Genomic DNA, 16,953 nt, shown 5'->3' on the forward strand with positions numbered 1-16,953 from the left:
ACGAGGGCTGACTGGGCTTGGTGAAAGCGAGTGGAAGGAGGCTGAGAGAATTACAGGGGACAAGGAGCCCCTCATGTCTTGACCTGAAGCCCATACATTGTCTCAGAGACTAAACTGTTGTCTTAAATCTGTCACCATCTGTGTAAGAGACAGGCTTTAGGATGGTCTGTGCTGCCTAAACAGAATAAAAATGGAAACCGTGGTCACAGAGAGGAAAGAAAAACGTCAGTGCAGGACTTACAATGTCAACCTTTGTCTCAGCTAGTCAGGGTTTGGATATGCTGCAGCCTCTCTGGCCCTTAGCCAGCGTCTCAATGTGTTAAATGTAAAATATTGAGATGTTTTTTGTAATCTGCTGTTAGTACAAAAACGTTAAGTTCATGACTTTCTTTTACCAACTGCTAAAATAATGAAGGGAATATACTTTTCATTTTTTAATACAACATAAACTTAACTAGTTTCTAGTAAGTCTTTCTAAAATGTAAAAAGCTTTTCAGTCTTTTTCTCTGTTATTGTTAAATTATATTTTAACATTGATTTTTTTTTTAAATATAGGATTAATTTTGATGTAAGCAAATTTTGCTCATGAATTTCTCACAAAACACAGAATGTAAATAAATCAGTGAAATTTGTAATGAATCAAGATAGAAAAAAATTGACACGCAGCCCAATTTATCCAGCACTTTCTCACTCCCGACTCATCAAATACTGTCGCCTATTCAATGGCCCAACATGTCAAAATCCCACTTGCTAGGTAGCCCTCCTATGTCAGTTTTGGACGGCGTGTCAATTTAAGCTTGTTAAATAAACATGCATTTTTGCATGAAATGCAGTTTCTGGTCGTTAAATGCATGCAGTCTCTTCTCAGAATAAACTTGTAGACAGGTTGTTTTTAGGCTTACTTCTTTATATTTAGGCAACAACAACATATGGTTAGGTTTAGAGAAAAAATCACAGTTTGGATTAAAATAATAACATTTAATATAATAATCAACTTGCACGGTATGCGACACTACTAGCACACTACGTTGATATTTAAATAACTTGACTGACTTTTGGTTTCACGTGGGACACAAACGGCACACTCCCATTTGAAAGTCCAGGGATTGTTTGACTCTTCCTCCAACCCACCCTATACAGACCTTCTTGTTCTTTACGGTAGTTGCCTAGAACGTCAAAAAATGCTGCTGCCCGGTAAGTCTTATACCACCACTATAGGGTGCCTAGGTGCTTTTGTGATGATGTGACTGACCACACATCAGTATTTGACAAATTGGGAGTGAGACTGGGTTGATTTATCATATAAATATATATATTTTATCTATATGTTTATTTAACAGGGACCATACAAATAAAGATTTCCACATGGAGATAAGCAATGCTAGAGCTGTAATGAAGACAGGTAATCTATCTAAAGCTTACGCAATAAAAAACATTACATAATGTTATAAAAATGTTTATAAATATCAGCTTTTGTTCAGATGCTCAAGACGACCTTGTGAGTGACTGTTCTTGTGTCTCTCTGTTCCCTCAGCACTAAAACTATTTTGGCAAAGAGATTTCAGTTACGATCACGGAAAGACAAACAGCAGTGTCTCCAGGCTCGGAAACAATCTTGTCTTTGTTTTTTCCTACTCTGTCTTTTAAAATGGAGAACACACTGTGTTGCTGAATGGAGAGGAAAGTCAGCTGCAGTTTATTTCATTAGATTATAGTATCTTGGTCTCTCTGCTGCAGACTGTCTGGCTGTGGATTTTCCCCCTTTTCAACATAATGACATTTTCATCATTACAAATGAGCATGTTTGAACTTGCTGGCATTTAGCAGTTGCTTTTGCATTATGTAAGCCTGCTTGACTGTTAAAGACGTAGAATAACTTTTCCCTCCATTACTCTTATGAGGAAATCCTTCATGTTTCACTTTTATTTTGTGAAAGACAAGTTTGTATGCACTGTGTTCTGGCGTATTTCTTAGAGGATACGTGCCATGCTTAGTGGTCACAGGTTACTGCAGCGTAAAGACTGCACGTGTGATGAGTAAGCAGAATGCCTGACCTCCATTTAGCTTCACACGGTCAGGACAAGCTGTTGTCTGACAGCTCAACAATAGGAATAAATTTACATAATGCCAGTGTCCATAACACTGTCCCAGCTTTGGTCAACTTCCACACAGAAGCCTTCTCTGAATCTTACTCCTTTCCTCTAAACTCAACACGCCCTGAGGAGGAAGTCTCGGCTAAATGTCACTCTTTCATAAAAATTACCTTGCACCAATGTGCACACACTATTACGTACAACCTGCTGTCACAAGCACAGGCTTGATTTTGCAACACATAAACTAGTGCACATACCCACAGTGTAAGTGCATATTCCCACGAAAGTCACATCAGCCACACCACACCTCGCAGTTAAATAAACCCTGCTGTCCCTACAAGGAGCTCTGTTTCAACCCAAACACCCCGCTGCATTCTCTCCCACAGGAGGTATGCTGAGAAAGAATACAAGCATTGTCTTTGAAACATTGTGTGTGTACTCTAGCAGAGAGGTGGGAACTGGGATAAAAATGAGAAGTACTATGAGCCAATATACAGTTCATCAGGTCTGTGATATCCCAGATAGAAGTGAACCCCTGAGCCAACTGTAGCAGGCACAAAGTAAGACATAAATCAAGAGGCTAAAAAGCTAAGCACTGATTATTTACAATAGCCCGTTGTATAGCTACATGCCACATAGACTTAACCTACTTTTGTAGAGCCATAATAAGTTCCTTTACAACAGGTATTAACATGTTCAGACTAATCAGAACTGAAACAAATTGAAGCACTGAAAGCACCTACAGAGGTGGTCACAAGTCTATTCAAACCGGAGTAAATGCAGCAATTCCCTGCTGTCACAAATACTGCAACCACTATTTATAACGTACTATGCTGGCAGATTAAACGGGGAAACGAGATTCAGACAGGAAGCTGTGACATAACATGCATATCTGCAGTGGAGGAAGACCTTTTACTTAAAGATATAACAATATAATAACTTTTGCGCATCGAAATGTTTCCAACAATGTTTAAACCCTGAGAAATCTGTGGCTTTAATTGAGGACATGGTCCATGTCATTTGGTCGCCATCACCTATCAGTGATGTCAGATCCCCCTTGTGCATGCACCAGCGTTGTCTGCCTTTCCATAAATTGATTTTTTTTAATCCAGTTTTAAGCCACATTTTTTTAAGACACTTAAGACATATTTTAGTCATTGGACGTTTGGATCGTAAGTTACCAGAGAAATAAGCTAAGCAAACATTAACAGCAGCTCAACTTTAACCCCTGCTGTGACAAACAGCATCAGAGAAACACTTATTTTTAACAGTAACTGCTTTTTTTCAGTGTTTTTACTGCTTTTTTCTGCTGTTTTTTCTTGGCGAAATAACCTCAACAATTAACACTGCGGGAATCTTCCTATCCAGGAAAAACTGACTGCAACAATGGTATTGCTCTGTCTTCTGTTATTGTTTTGACTGAGAGAACCCCAAAAAAGTACATATTGTGCGCTCAAGTAAAAGTAGCAAAACTACCATGTAGAAATACTCTGTTAAAAGTGAAACTCTTACATTCAAGTAAAAGTACAAAAGTGTTAGCATTGAATTATTCTTTAAGGACCTAAAGTAAAGATACTCATGCAGAATGGCCCAATTCAGAATCCTTATGGATTACAATTATTAAAAAGGTGGAGCTAATTTTTCTCTTAAACATTTATCTTGGTATATAATATTTCATTATAAGATCATAGTTTATTACATTTTTTATTATTCATTTGAATCTTCAAAGTAACTAGAATTGTCAAATAAGTGTAGCGGAGTAAAAAGTACAATATTTCCCTCTAAGATGAAGTGGAGTGTAAGTGTTAAACAGCATGAAATTGAAATACTCAAGTAGTACCTCAAAATTATACTTAAGTACAGTACTTGAGTAAATGTACTGAGTTACATTTCACCACTGCTTGTCAGCGATAGACTCATAAAACTGATGGACGGGGAACAAGTGCGCTTGAAGTCAGTTTTAGAGGATGTGTTGCAATCTACAGCGTATGTTTTGCAGGAGAAGAACAGATCAGATTTCTTTATGTAAACAACAGGTGCAGTTTGATTTTATTATTTATGTGATCCAGTTTAGAGCTAGACCAATACATCAGCCGACACGTAGCTTACTGCAGATAAGTAACAGATAAATAACAAAACAGTGTCTCCATAACATAGTTTGTCCAATAGAGAGCCTGACAACCCCAAAATATTCAGTTTACTATCATGAAAAACAACAAAACAACAAATATTTTCAGCTGAGAGGCTGGAAGAAGTGATTTTTTTATGTTTAAAAAAAAAAAAAAACCCAATTATCAAAATGTTTGCAGAATAATTTTCTATTGATCAACTAATCAATTAATCTACTAATCCTTTGATCTCTTGTTGTATTTTAATGTAAAAAAATCATCCTGTTTATGACTCTACTGTCATGGTTGTTCTGTTCCAAGTAAGATGTAACATGCAATCTAATTTAATTCGTGTAGTGTTTACCAGTACACAGCTCTACTGTGGAGTTAATTCTGAACCAGACCATCACCAGAGGAGTAATGGCCCAGGATAGCTCTGTAGGTAAACACCATTAACTAGAAACCGAGTCAGACGTGAACTGTCATCTTGGTTGAGCAATGGAGCCAACAGTGGAGACAGGAAATCTGCAATATTGTGTTGTTTTTGTTTGGCTTTAAACTCTGGGATGCCACATTGTTTGGCAGCTACATTGTTTTGTTGCCACATAAGTTTTTCTCATTTGATTTGTCTGCGTTTTTGTTTTCTTGAAGGGAAACACCACCTAAATTGAGAATTCCAGTATGTTATTTGCTTGGCCTGGGAAAGTTCAATCAGTATTTGTGAACATGAGTTTCTCTCTCTAAAGCCAGAAACCAGTCTCAAAGTCTCCAACTTGTGATGTAATAAAATCTAGAGCTGCTCATAGATGATGAATGAGAGCCTGATTTTACGGACCCAGATGAGCTTTATTCTGTTGTAGTGATCTCAGTTACACTCAGTCAGAACATTCTCCTGGGTGCTCTCAGCAGCCCGTTTACACAGAGATCACACCATAGGGCCGCCACAAAGTCCCTTTTTATGCCATAGTACATTTTTTACACAGAACCTGACATCTGCGGCATACTTCTGCTCAACTATGTGATTTTAGATAGCATTCCAGCATACCAAGAGCAAAAGAGGCGTAATGTTTAACACAACAGCATCAGCCTCTAGTATGACATATAACATTCGCGTCTGCAACAATTTATAAGCGATGACAATGGCATAATACGGCAATAACAGTGGCTGTTTTACAGCTGCTAACTGCTGCTAGCTGCTTTTTAAATCTTTTGCATAACATGTTGTCTAACCCCTCACACAGAGGGTCCCGTCCTGCCAGCTTTTTACAAAGAGGCCGTATCTGTGCTGTTTCTACCTCCCTTGCCACCTCAAAGGAGAGACAACTTTATCCCTCAATTCTGCGAACATACCTTTTATACAGAGCGCTGAGTCGGTATAACGGCACATATTCCCGCCTTAAACAGACAGAATAAAAGGGGCTAGTATCATCTATAACATCAGCATTTCCACTTAATACCCTCTGACATCACAAATTTGAGCTTTATCACTCTACGTTTTGGATTTGGGAGTTGGTTGTTCATGCTTACTACTATTTCTGGACTATCTTAGACAGAAGGGCATTTTGAAAATGGGTGTAGTTTCCCTTTGACAGTATGATGACAGTGCAGAGTGCTCAGCCTAACTCTCCTTCTCTTACATGAGACTGACAGTTTGACCTACTGTGATTCAGGGCTCATGGTTGACTAACGTGCTGCTCAAACTTTCACTGCTGCCTGAACAGACTTTCACACTTTGATGCAACAGTCTGGTTCGTACAGGAACTCATAAGACCAGTATACTAGTGTATATGTGGTCTCACTCCATATACATAAATACACACATACACATAGAAAGGCTCTTATATTCTTGTCAAAGGCAAAGAGCAGAGCTGTAATTTGAATGTCAACAACATGCAGCAGTATACAGCTAATTTTAGATCTACAATGATCATTGTCTTATCATGGGTGGATTTTCTGACTCCCTCTCAAATGTATGAAGCAATGGTCCAGATTCAGCCAATCAGACAGACAGACAGGCCTTAAATAGCTGCAAGACACATGGACACTCCCTATGAGTTGACAAACAAAGGCAAAGGGGACCTCTCCCCGGCTTTATATCCATGCACACACACACAGAGAACATGTCTAAGCCACAGCTGGGAAACATTAACTCGATCACGGTAGTCAGACCCGCCAGTTAACACAGGGAACAGCACGTGTAGACTCACAAAAAACACACAGGCCAGCACATGGGAGCTCGTTCACTTCCTTTTATATCATGCATGTTATTCTTGTACCTACAAAAATACACACTCATCATGTGTATGTTCTTTTGCATTTCTGCATAATTCAAACTTGAAACCACTTTGAAGCAAAATTTGTTGTCCTTTCTGCCTCCCCTTTCAATCTAAATGACCACATGCAAGGTTTTCACTGGCTCTTGGTCAGTGTGGTTGTAATTTTTGCACAGGACCAATGTTTTTCTGAAGGCTGCAAAACTTAAGTTACTCTGCAGCTTTAACACAAGCAAAAGAGTTGTTCAAAGCAACCACATCTAAGAACTACAAATGAAACTGATCTCTCCTGCTGCTGGAGTTTGAGGACCAAATTTTATTCAAATGAATCTCTACTGAAAGGAATGTATTTCCGCTTTTTATTCAGCAGTTAAAAAAATTTAATTATTCCCATATTACTTAGCATAAATTTTGATTTTTTTCTTGAAACCAAAGACCCCTTATAAAATGCAGAATATACTTGGGACCCCCCATGTTTGTCCCTTGGAATAATCTGATCAATTTTTCAGTAATATGAAAGAGCAACGCAAGAGAATTGTTTTGGGAAGATATTAGACATGTAGTAAACTTACCAATAGGTTTTTAGATTAGTCATCTAACAATGGCTTTAATATAATCAAAACTTGAAACCATTTCTTAAGATGAAGGTATTTGTAAAAATGTCTCATGAGCAGTTGAGGCGAACAAGAGATGCGTATGTGCAGCTGAGCTTCTCCTTTCAAGATTCTCCTTTTTTCAGTTGATACCACAGATAAGTAAATGTGCACAGTACGATAACTCAATTTCTATACTGTGGTCTTTGGTGTAACGTAATACCACTGCAACCCATGAATATGAAAACTACTCACAGATCCCACTTTAAGCATCACTGATCTGTTAGCAAGACTGTTAGTTGTCAGCAACTATTGTGATAGTTAATTAATAATTTGAATTAAAGAAAAAAAGACATAACGTTGGTCTCTGAATTTCTTTTATTTCAGTTTTACATAACAGTAACCTGAATATCTTTGGACTATTAGTCGGCAAAAAAGCAAATTGAAGATGCCACTTTGGCATTTTTCACTATCTTCTGATATTTTGTTGACAAAATGAATATTTTAAATAGTAATCCGCAGACTAATGGACAATTAAAAAATCAACAATTAGTTGTAGCTTGTTAGATGTGTGTGTATGCACACGATATCTTACCCATGAATGAGCCTGTGCTGCAGATAAGGCTGAAAAAGCAGCTCTCAGGAGGAAGAGTTCCGCATTTACTGCAAGAAAGCGTACACAGAAATAAATCAGAGAAATGCTGTAAATCAGCCTACACAGGAACACTAATTCCCCCTCCCACATTGTGCACTCTGACATATGGCATGTTGTTAGGGATGCATTTCTACTCATGCAGTACGGAAGGAGGGAGAGAAAACCACACTTCCTCACATCCCATCATCAAGCCTGTGACTTTTCACCTACTGCATACTCTCCTCTAGGAATGGCAAATGTTTGTAGGAGGGAAGGCAGGAGACAGTCAACACAAGCTGTCTGTGCCTGAACTCCGGCTGCCTGCAAAGCCAAAGCTTTCTCAGCTGACTGCAGTAACACACACACACACACACACACACACACACACAACTTCTTCAGATGATATTATAAAATTCAGTAAGCTAACTCTTGCACTTGTGATTTTCAAGCAATTCTTTGGCGTATTTAGTGTTTTGATGGATGGTTATTTAAATTTAGTCAGATTTTAGATTCATTTTGACTTAGTTTAATTTTAGCTCACTGACTAAAACAGCATATGATATATCTGCAACAGCACTGCATTAGTGAAGATACACTTTGCAACATTTAAACATTGTTCAGTTTCTCTGTTAATCTACGGTTGCACATATAGTTTGAGGGCTACTTAATATTTCTAGTTACATAATCATGCTTATTGCATAAGCAGTGAATTTTTTGTGTTTTATAACGGTATCTCCAGTTTTTAAACAAACTCAGCAACTAGCCTTTGATGTTGAAAGCTCAGTGGGACAAAAAGGTAAACAAAAGAGTGGGAGTATCTTGATTTCCTCTCGAACGTAAGCCGACGCCTCGCTGTGTGTGTGTTTACATGGTTAAGTGCAGACCCATGCCTTGCCTCTGAACTGCCACGGTGGCAGGCAGGATATTTCAGCCCAGAGTTATTTTCAGAATGCACACACACACACACACACACACACACACACACAGAGAAACTCCTGAGAACCGTCTCTTTCAAGCTGACTCGCTTTTTTATCAACAATGTGTCGACAGGGGTCGTGTAAAACAATGGGACAGTGTTCCTGTTTTTAATCGCCAGACAGAAACTAGAAACAAGGAGACAGAAAGAGACAGAGAAGAGAGACAGAGAGGTAGGGTTGGGTTTAGTTGGGGAGTCTCTCACTGACCTGATGAGGGGTACGTTGTCTAGCGTGCAGCACAAGGTCGGCCCACTCTGCAAATACAGATCCTCTTCACATGACTGGTTGTACAACCTGGAACATCAAATATGTAGTCACAAATGTGCACACACAAAGAAAATGTTAAGTTATTGTTAAAAGACGCAAATATGGAGCAAAATCACATTTATTTTAAGGGGTAGCAAAATTAGTACAACTTCTGTCCTGCTGGGAAATTGCCAACGGACAAAATTTGATTCAAAACCAAAACAAACCCCAGACATATTTGTGATTTTTAATATGAATATTTTAATATAATGTATTCTCACACTTTACTTGGACATGGTGCAAACATCAGATTGTTTCAGTTTTTCCCAATGATGACATCCAAACCTGCTCTATGCATCAGCGAACAGGCTAAGTGACGTGTTACTTGCTGGAAAAATGGCTCGCAGTGCTCTATTTGCCAACCTTTAACCTGTTTTCATAGCAACAGGCAAGCCCTTGCTTTGGCTCAATCACGGCTCGAAAGGCCACTTGAATATGTCGGTGGCATTTTACACAACTGAAGCTTCCATTCACATGATGGGTATCAAATTAAGTCAAACAAGTACTTTAAGGGTACTGGTATAATCATTTTTTATACAATACCCAGCCCTAACAGAAATTACATTTTTGTGTTTGAGTGGCATGTTGTGAGGTCACAACCAGGCTTTTTTTTGCTTTAGGGTTGCTGAGACAAAGTGGCAGAGACCCGCTGTGTCATCACATAGTAGCTCTAATGTCAGCTTGTCTGAAACAAACCCAGAGTCCAAAGGAATAGTCTGTTACTCACTGACGGTGCATGAATTGAGAATAATAGTGAATGTTAAATCACAGTTTACATCCATGTTAACGCACTGCAGTCTTTAGGTTTGTGTAAGCCGATTTAGGTGTGTAGGAAATAATCCCATTATGTATCCCATAATGTACAAATGGAGCTATTTGAGAAATAAGAGAAATAAAGTGGGAAGAAAGACACTGACAATGATAATTTACTAAAATGCCAGGCATGATTTTGTGAGTGGGACCCACAGAGGTATGATGAAGCAAAACTGAAGATAGATTAAGAAGCAACATACCAGTTATCCACAGGGCAGACATGTTGATTGTACAGGGCCATGGCGTACCTAAAAGAGAGATAGTATGATTAGCCAAAACAAAAAAGGCAATTTTGGTATATTGTGAGCTTTTTTTGATTACAGTATCATCCAAAGTGACTTGATTGGTAATAAATCAGAATAAAAAAAATATTTTTTCAAGCACCAAACAGTAAAAGCAGTGTCTGAACAAATGCAATATCCTAATAATACTGTGACGCAAGCTGCCACCCAAAATAAACTGACTCAGATGGCGAGACATCAGGGTTGGCGTACTTAGTAGAAAGTGAAACAAGTATAATTTGTTTGTAGCACAGGCCTAAAGTCGTCTATCATGTCTTGACAAATTATATTATGTCAGATTTGTAGTGCAGTTAGCTCCTTTGTACAGTGTTGGTTTTCAGTTGGCCACCTCAGCGACTTCAGCTGTACTTTTAGTACAAAAAATGTCATAGGTTCATGTCCTGCCAGTCTGACCGAGTACTGTGTTGTACCTGTTTGTTTAACCAGAAAGATGAGGCCACCTGATATTTGACTGTTTCTTATCACTCTATTGGGTCACAGGGGGCCAAAGAGAGAAAAGACTGGTTTGTATTGGTCAGACTGGTTTGATTTTTGCTGAAATCAAACAGAAGTGTTTATCTAGTCCGGTCACTGACCGGCCACTTCCACAGAGAGATCATTGGCCAGAGGATCAAAAGATAGACACTGTATTCTGCAAACTCATTGATGCTCATTTTATAGTTCACTTCACAGTCCACAACTGAACTTAACATTTAAAAACTGGACATAAATAATAGTTCTGTGTGTATAATGCGATTGACACTGACAATGAAAGGACTGAAAGTTGCACTGATCAGTATGAAGATGTAAACATATGCCAAACTGTGCTTTAAAATGTAAAAACTAGAATAACAATATGCAAATTATGCACAATCATTTTACTATTTCTGCATCTCAGGGTGCAAAGGGAAGCTCTGTCAGGAAAAGCAATTGGCGTGTTATTTCCTTGTTATTCACACAAACACATACATAGTATACACTGATCAAATCAATATCTTTAACTGCCAGAAAAAGATAAAAAGACACACAGTCAGAGTCTGACGCAGAGAGTCCGACACAGAGACTATTTGTTCTGATTTGTAGAGCAGTCTTAGTTCGTTAGGAGGTTAAGTACCAATTACCAATGTTTCCAAGGGCTGATAGTCAGAGACATATCATAAAGACACACGGACACAGACATGCACACACACCTGCTACCTAGAAGACACTAACATGCAGCACAGACACACTTGTCCATATAATATAATAATCTAATACATTTCATACCAAAGCTGCACAGTTTCAGGCGCCAGGAGGCCAATTTTGGTGCATCCCACTGGATTGCACCCTAGGTGACTGCTTTTGTCACCTATAGGAAGACCCGCCACTGACCCCCTGGTTGAAGGTGGGGTCAAAAGGTCAGGTCAGACAATACTTACACTGCCCCATTCTAATTCCCTATCACCCATTAAATCAACAGATGCTTGTGATCAATAAAAGCGTTAGTATTCAGTTTTGTGGTATCATGCAATTTAATGTTTGCATTGCACTGTACACTAAGAGAGATCAAAATACTAGAAAAGGCTTCATACAATAAGGCAAATTAAACAACAATCATTACTATGAAAGCCAATGTCAGCACTTAATTCAGATACACTGTAAGACAATCCAAGAGGATCAATTGCAGTTAAGATAATCAACATGTTGGATTATCTATTTGTGGCCCATTTTGCTTATCTTTATGAGTCTCAAATGTGAGCGAGCAGGGATCAGAATTCAGTTGGGATGTCTTTATTTTTGCGACTGGTTTCTTCATTTTCTTAGTGTGATTGGTAAAATGCATGTCTGGTATTGACTGACTGCTGTACAGGGTGGCAACATTTGGATGGCTGGTTATTGGTTGCCATTAGGCAAAATGAATCACCATGTCAAAGCCATATAAGCCAGATGGCAGACATGTAAAGAGCACTGCTGTTGCATAATGCAGAGAGCAAACCCACTGGTGTGAGTGGAATATGGCCGTGAGGTGGAAAGCTGCCAGAGCTCCAATACAATGACACCAACTTGACAAAAACAAAAGAAGCTTACATCAACTGTAGAGGGTTACCAAGAGACTCCATTTGAAAAATACAGGAAAAGAAACTGCTGCCCACTGAAGTTGTTACATTTTCCATAACTTTGGATGTACTTTTTTTTTTACATTTGGTCAGCTTCCAAAGCTCCAGCAACAGCAGTGCAGCTCTGGGACATTTCTAAATAGAGTGGTCTTTTTTAGCCGTATGTGAAACTAAACTACTGCATTCTGTGCTCGGAGGAGGCCGAGTAATAATAGGCTTGTTTACATAATTAGACCTCTATCAAAGCTCAGCAGTGGTTGTAAAGTGTAATTGCATGCCTGTGAGCAATATATAGGTGGAACAGACCATGTTTTTCTTATTTAGGATTGAACAAGGACTTTCACAGAAGCATGCAAATTCCCAAAAGCTGTGCAAAAACAACATATCAGAAACCACAGGAAAGGGTGTGATGCATAAACTATGAATGAATTCTGGCAGTATAGACTAGCCCCCTCTTGCCTCTCTGGCTGGTTGCGACAGTGCCTAAAATGCAAAGTATTTTAAAACTGGAAGCAAAATATATGCTTAATACAATTTTCAAATCTAAATGCCAAGAAATGCTGTGCACGGGGTATAGTGGAGCCACACTGATGTTCCAAACACATTGCTTAACTTACAAAAGGTCAGCAAATGAATCAAAGCCAAGACTCTTGGGTGGGCACAACCTTCCTCTGCCTCAGCACAGACCTTTCGTACACTGGCCACCAGATGCTGCGTAAAAGTTCTGCTTACGCTCTCTGTTACCGCCTTCCAATATTTACCTTACTCCCACCCACTCGCCCGCAGTGAAAGAGAGAGTTACGCAACATGTCACATCCTTTGACATTCCTCTTGTCTGGAAAAGGACCCTTGACTGCTCTTAGAAACAAGGCGCCCTTGTCAAGGTAACAGGAAGGAAATGATTTTAAAGCAAGTGACAGTCTGCAGCATTTGGCAACGAAACTCCGATCAGCTTTCCGCCTTAGAAACAAACGCCAATGTACACCACTGGCACTTGTTGTCCCCAGCATATTCTCAGACTCAGTAAAGGCCTGAAGCAACATCTTTTCCCTGTACACCTGAATACACACTCCTGATTGGATTGTGAAGCAGCTACGTTCACGAACACTAATTGGTGAGCAAGGTCTAAGCTTTGGCATCTTATTAGACTGTGTATTCCCCACACAACTCATCATCGATGCAGGCTGTGACAATCTGGATTTGGGCCATCTGTCTCTCTCCCCTTGGGGTTAGCATTCCTCCTCCCAAAGTTATAACAGAGCAGAGAAGAGAGCTGTCAGGCAAAACATAACCAGGAGGTAATCTCTTTCTCTCCAGTACATCTGCTCAGATGCCGTACTGCAGATAATTAAGATACACTGCGAACCTGCACGTCTCTCTTTTAAAAGAGGGGTGATAATCCCAGATCTTTCCTGGAGAGATTTAATCCGCATGCAATCACCATGGCTCCCAGGAATTCAGGGTAAATATGCAGTACTGCCCTCCTGGAGGCAACAGAGGCTGAGGTATCAAGAGGTTTTTGCTTCAACATAAACAACAGATGGAATATGGACTAGATATCCATACATGTATTCTATGTGAGAAAAATATCATTAACGCTATTATATTTCTGGGGGGAGTTATGTACACTGTGATATTTAATAAGGATATAATTTAGATGTAAAAGTTCTTACTATGCAGTTTTGTTCATTGTGCAAAATGAATGTGAAATGTGGAAGTAATTGGTCAATGGCTATGTAAACAGAACAAGCGTCTGTCTGTCTGTCTGTGTGTGTGTGTGTGTGTGTGTATGTATGTGAGTGTGAAATCAGTTTTTATGGTTCTAGTAAGCAGTAAATGGCTTATATAGAGTGCCATAATCACACTACTACATGTGGATACACTGTTATGTGCAGATTATATGTTGCTATTGTTCATCAGTATGTTATAAACTGCCAGGGATAAGGCGCTTTCTTTGTATCTGGTTACATTCAAAATGAAAAGTGGCCAAAAAAAAGAAAAAGAAGGCCAAATTCATTTCTGAAGAATCTTGTGACTAACAAAAACAGAATTGACACGTTTCCATGGAAATAAACGTTTCTTTCACTTTCGCGGACCGTTTTTGTAGAAGCAGGAAGCCTTACTTCTGAACCACAAAATCATATTATTGCTCTCACATCATATGCAATGCATCATCCTTGATGTAAATAACAGTAACAAAACCAAAGTAACAGCAAGTTTTAGAAACCATTTCAGTCTCAGCTGACTCAAAGAGGTTTTGATCTTAAAACATGGACTTTTTTTACACTGCCAAACAAATGTAATACTTACACAACCCATATCCCAGTGATGGTCAGAACTGGGAGGCTAACGGGCAGTATCATCCACAGAGACATCTTCCAGCACCTTGAGCAGCCCCTTTCCTCTTTTTCCTCTTCGGCCAGCCGAGCGATATCTGCTCAAGTCGCACTAACATTTAAATGAGTGTCACTGACATCTGCATTGCCGCCAAGTGATTCATCTTCTTAAGAATGGAGGACAGTAGATGGGACACCGACAAGGACAGATGTGTCCTTTGGCTGGTAAATGACAGGAGGAGGGACGTAAGTTAGTTCAGGATCAATCATCTACTGATCAGAGAGCAATCATCATCAAGCCCTGCCACTTTAAGTAAAAAAGGAAGAACCTGTATTTGGGTGGCAACATTATGAGAATCTCACAGTATAATAACCGTCTCAGAAAAACTGCGGTTTCACAGTACGACAGTGTGCAGCATTACACAATTTTATTATCAGTTACAATGACCCTTAAATGAAAGACAATGGACAGGGTGTTTTAATCAAGTAAAGGCTTTTGCTCCCAAAAGTTTCCCTGTAGAAAATATATAAAACAAAGGAGAGATTTTGAGTCTGATTTCATTTTTTTCAGTACCGTAGATAAGCAAATGATAACCATCAATTTTCATACCACGTTATACCTTAAAACCTATATACCGCTGAATAAACATAATGTGATGCTAACAGTAATCTAATGTACAAAATGGGTGTATAGGGGTTGCATTACTGAACTCAATTCAACACATACTGCTTTTGTGAAGCTTTGGTGTTGTGTTTTTGTTCAAGTTTGATTCAAGATTGTGGAGCCATATGATGTTTTACTTATCTTGTATTCAGTCTTGTTAAAGTGAGTGTTGGGACATGCGTTGTGTTTAAATAGCATAAACAGTAAGATAAGTATTTAAATAATATCTGACTTACACTAAAGTAAATATTTAAGTTATGAAACACATTAAGGTAACTATTTATGTGTAGCCTATATATGATAAACACTGAGTTCATTATTTGAGTTAGAGAAAAGACTAAGGACCATATAAGTGTATGCTTCTAAACTGTAACCAAATTGTTTTTGTTTGTTTATTTAAACAAGCAAAAACAAGTTTTAGTTTTGCTGTAGCTATATTTGCCTTCATTTCTTTCCTTTTATTATTACTGTTCATTTTCATCTGATCTTGTCTTGTTGAGCACTTTGGACTGCAGTTATTACTATGATTATTACCATTATTACTTATCCTTTTCGGACATGTAATAATAATAACATTTTTTCAAGAATTTGCTGTAACTATACGTTTACTGATCATTTTGTTGTTTATTCTTGTTTTATTCCCTCATTATTTGTTATATGTTGGACAAAACATCTCCACCTAGCCTTTAAAAAACGTTGTTTTAGGGAACTTCAACTAATACGGATGAGAATACACATAACATCGTTTTAGTCGTTTTTTTTTTGTTTTTTTTTTACAGCTGACGTCTGGTCAACGTTTGCGCTAATCTCCATCCCCTCTCATGGCACAACAGCTGCTCACCTTCACGTTTCTAGCTTAGCAGAAGCGACGACCATCAAAAGCAAATCGGTGACTACTCACCTTCTGCGCTTGCAAGTTTTTGTTTTTTGGGAACTTTGAGTACGCCGATCTGTCCTCCACACCTCCGGTAAACCACAGGCTATTCCACACTGGACTCTCGGGATACGATGAAGCCTTATTTTTGCAACAAAGCCTATTTTTTCTTCCCTGATCAACTGAGGTCCCGTTAGCCGGTCACGCTTTGAATCACAGAGGGGGGAGGCTCGCGCTTACACGCAGTCGGTCTCGTTCCATCGCAGCCACGAGACACTCCAGAGTATCCAGCTGTTTGACTCCGCCCCCCAAACCTGGTAGTGGGCAGTGGACGTTTCATTTAAGTTTCGTGGCGCACCGAGCGGGCGGGTCTGCAGGATGAAAAGCAAAATAATGACGTAAAAGCTGTTACATTATAGCGTATGTCGTCTATTTTTGTATTATCATGGAATTCAAAACAATATATATTAGTGTGTTCCGAAAAATAATATTTTGCAGTTAAAAGTTGGTGTTTCTTCGAGTGTCCCTGCTATTAGAGGGACACCCTGACAAAAAGTACATTCAGCCCCAGCTGTTTCCTAGCAACGCGATTCAGATGAAGGAAGTAGGAGACTTGGTTTAGGGTCCGTTCGTAATTTGTGGCAGTGCAGGCGATGGAGAAATAAAAACAATAATAATAATAGATAGGACGTATTGGCTATATTGCTATTCTAAGTACTAAAAATGCTTTACATGAAATGCAAATTAAAAACAAATACAACATAAAGAATACAAATTACTGAAAGATGCTTACATGAAACCGAGGAACAAATAGGCTACAAAGAATACAAAATACAAAAGCAAAAAAGGGGGAGATTTTTTTTTCAAGCACTGGGGGGAGACAAATGTTTTTATTTGGGCTTAGG

At 38.9% G+C, this 16,953-nt stretch overlaps 1 protein-coding gene across 1 annotated transcript in view; it reads right to left on the reverse strand.

The window, feature by feature from the left end:
* zgc:154058 (Transmembrane protein 150A-like) overlaps nucleotides 1-16,348 on the reverse strand; it is a 30,738-nt gene extending 14,390 nt beyond the window's left edge. Inside the window, exons 1-5 of the mRNA XM_042501906.1 lie at nucleotides 16,076-16,348; nucleotides 14,485-14,732; nucleotides 9,998-10,045; nucleotides 8,886-8,972; nucleotides 7,663-7,730 (exon numbers count right to left, since the gene is read on the reverse strand). Of these exons, the coding sequence (XP_042357840.1) occupies nucleotides 7,663-7,730; nucleotides 8,886-8,972; nucleotides 9,998-10,045; nucleotides 14,485-14,549 (268 nt within the window). The 5' untranslated portion in view covers nucleotides 14,550-14,732; nucleotides 16,076-16,348. The remainder of the gene's footprint in view (nucleotides 1-7,662; nucleotides 7,731-8,885; nucleotides 8,973-9,997; nucleotides 10,046-14,484; nucleotides 14,733-16,075) is intronic.
* Between the last annotated feature and the right edge of the window lie 605 nt (nucleotides 16,349-16,953).

The sequence above is a fragment of the Plectropomus leopardus genome, chromosome 15 (assembly GCF_008729295.1).
Source record: "Plectropomus leopardus isolate mb chromosome 15, YSFRI_Pleo_2.0, whole genome shotgun sequence".
In the NCBI taxonomy this organism is placed as follows: Eukaryota; Metazoa; Chordata; class Actinopteri; order Perciformes; family Serranidae; genus Plectropomus; species Plectropomus leopardus.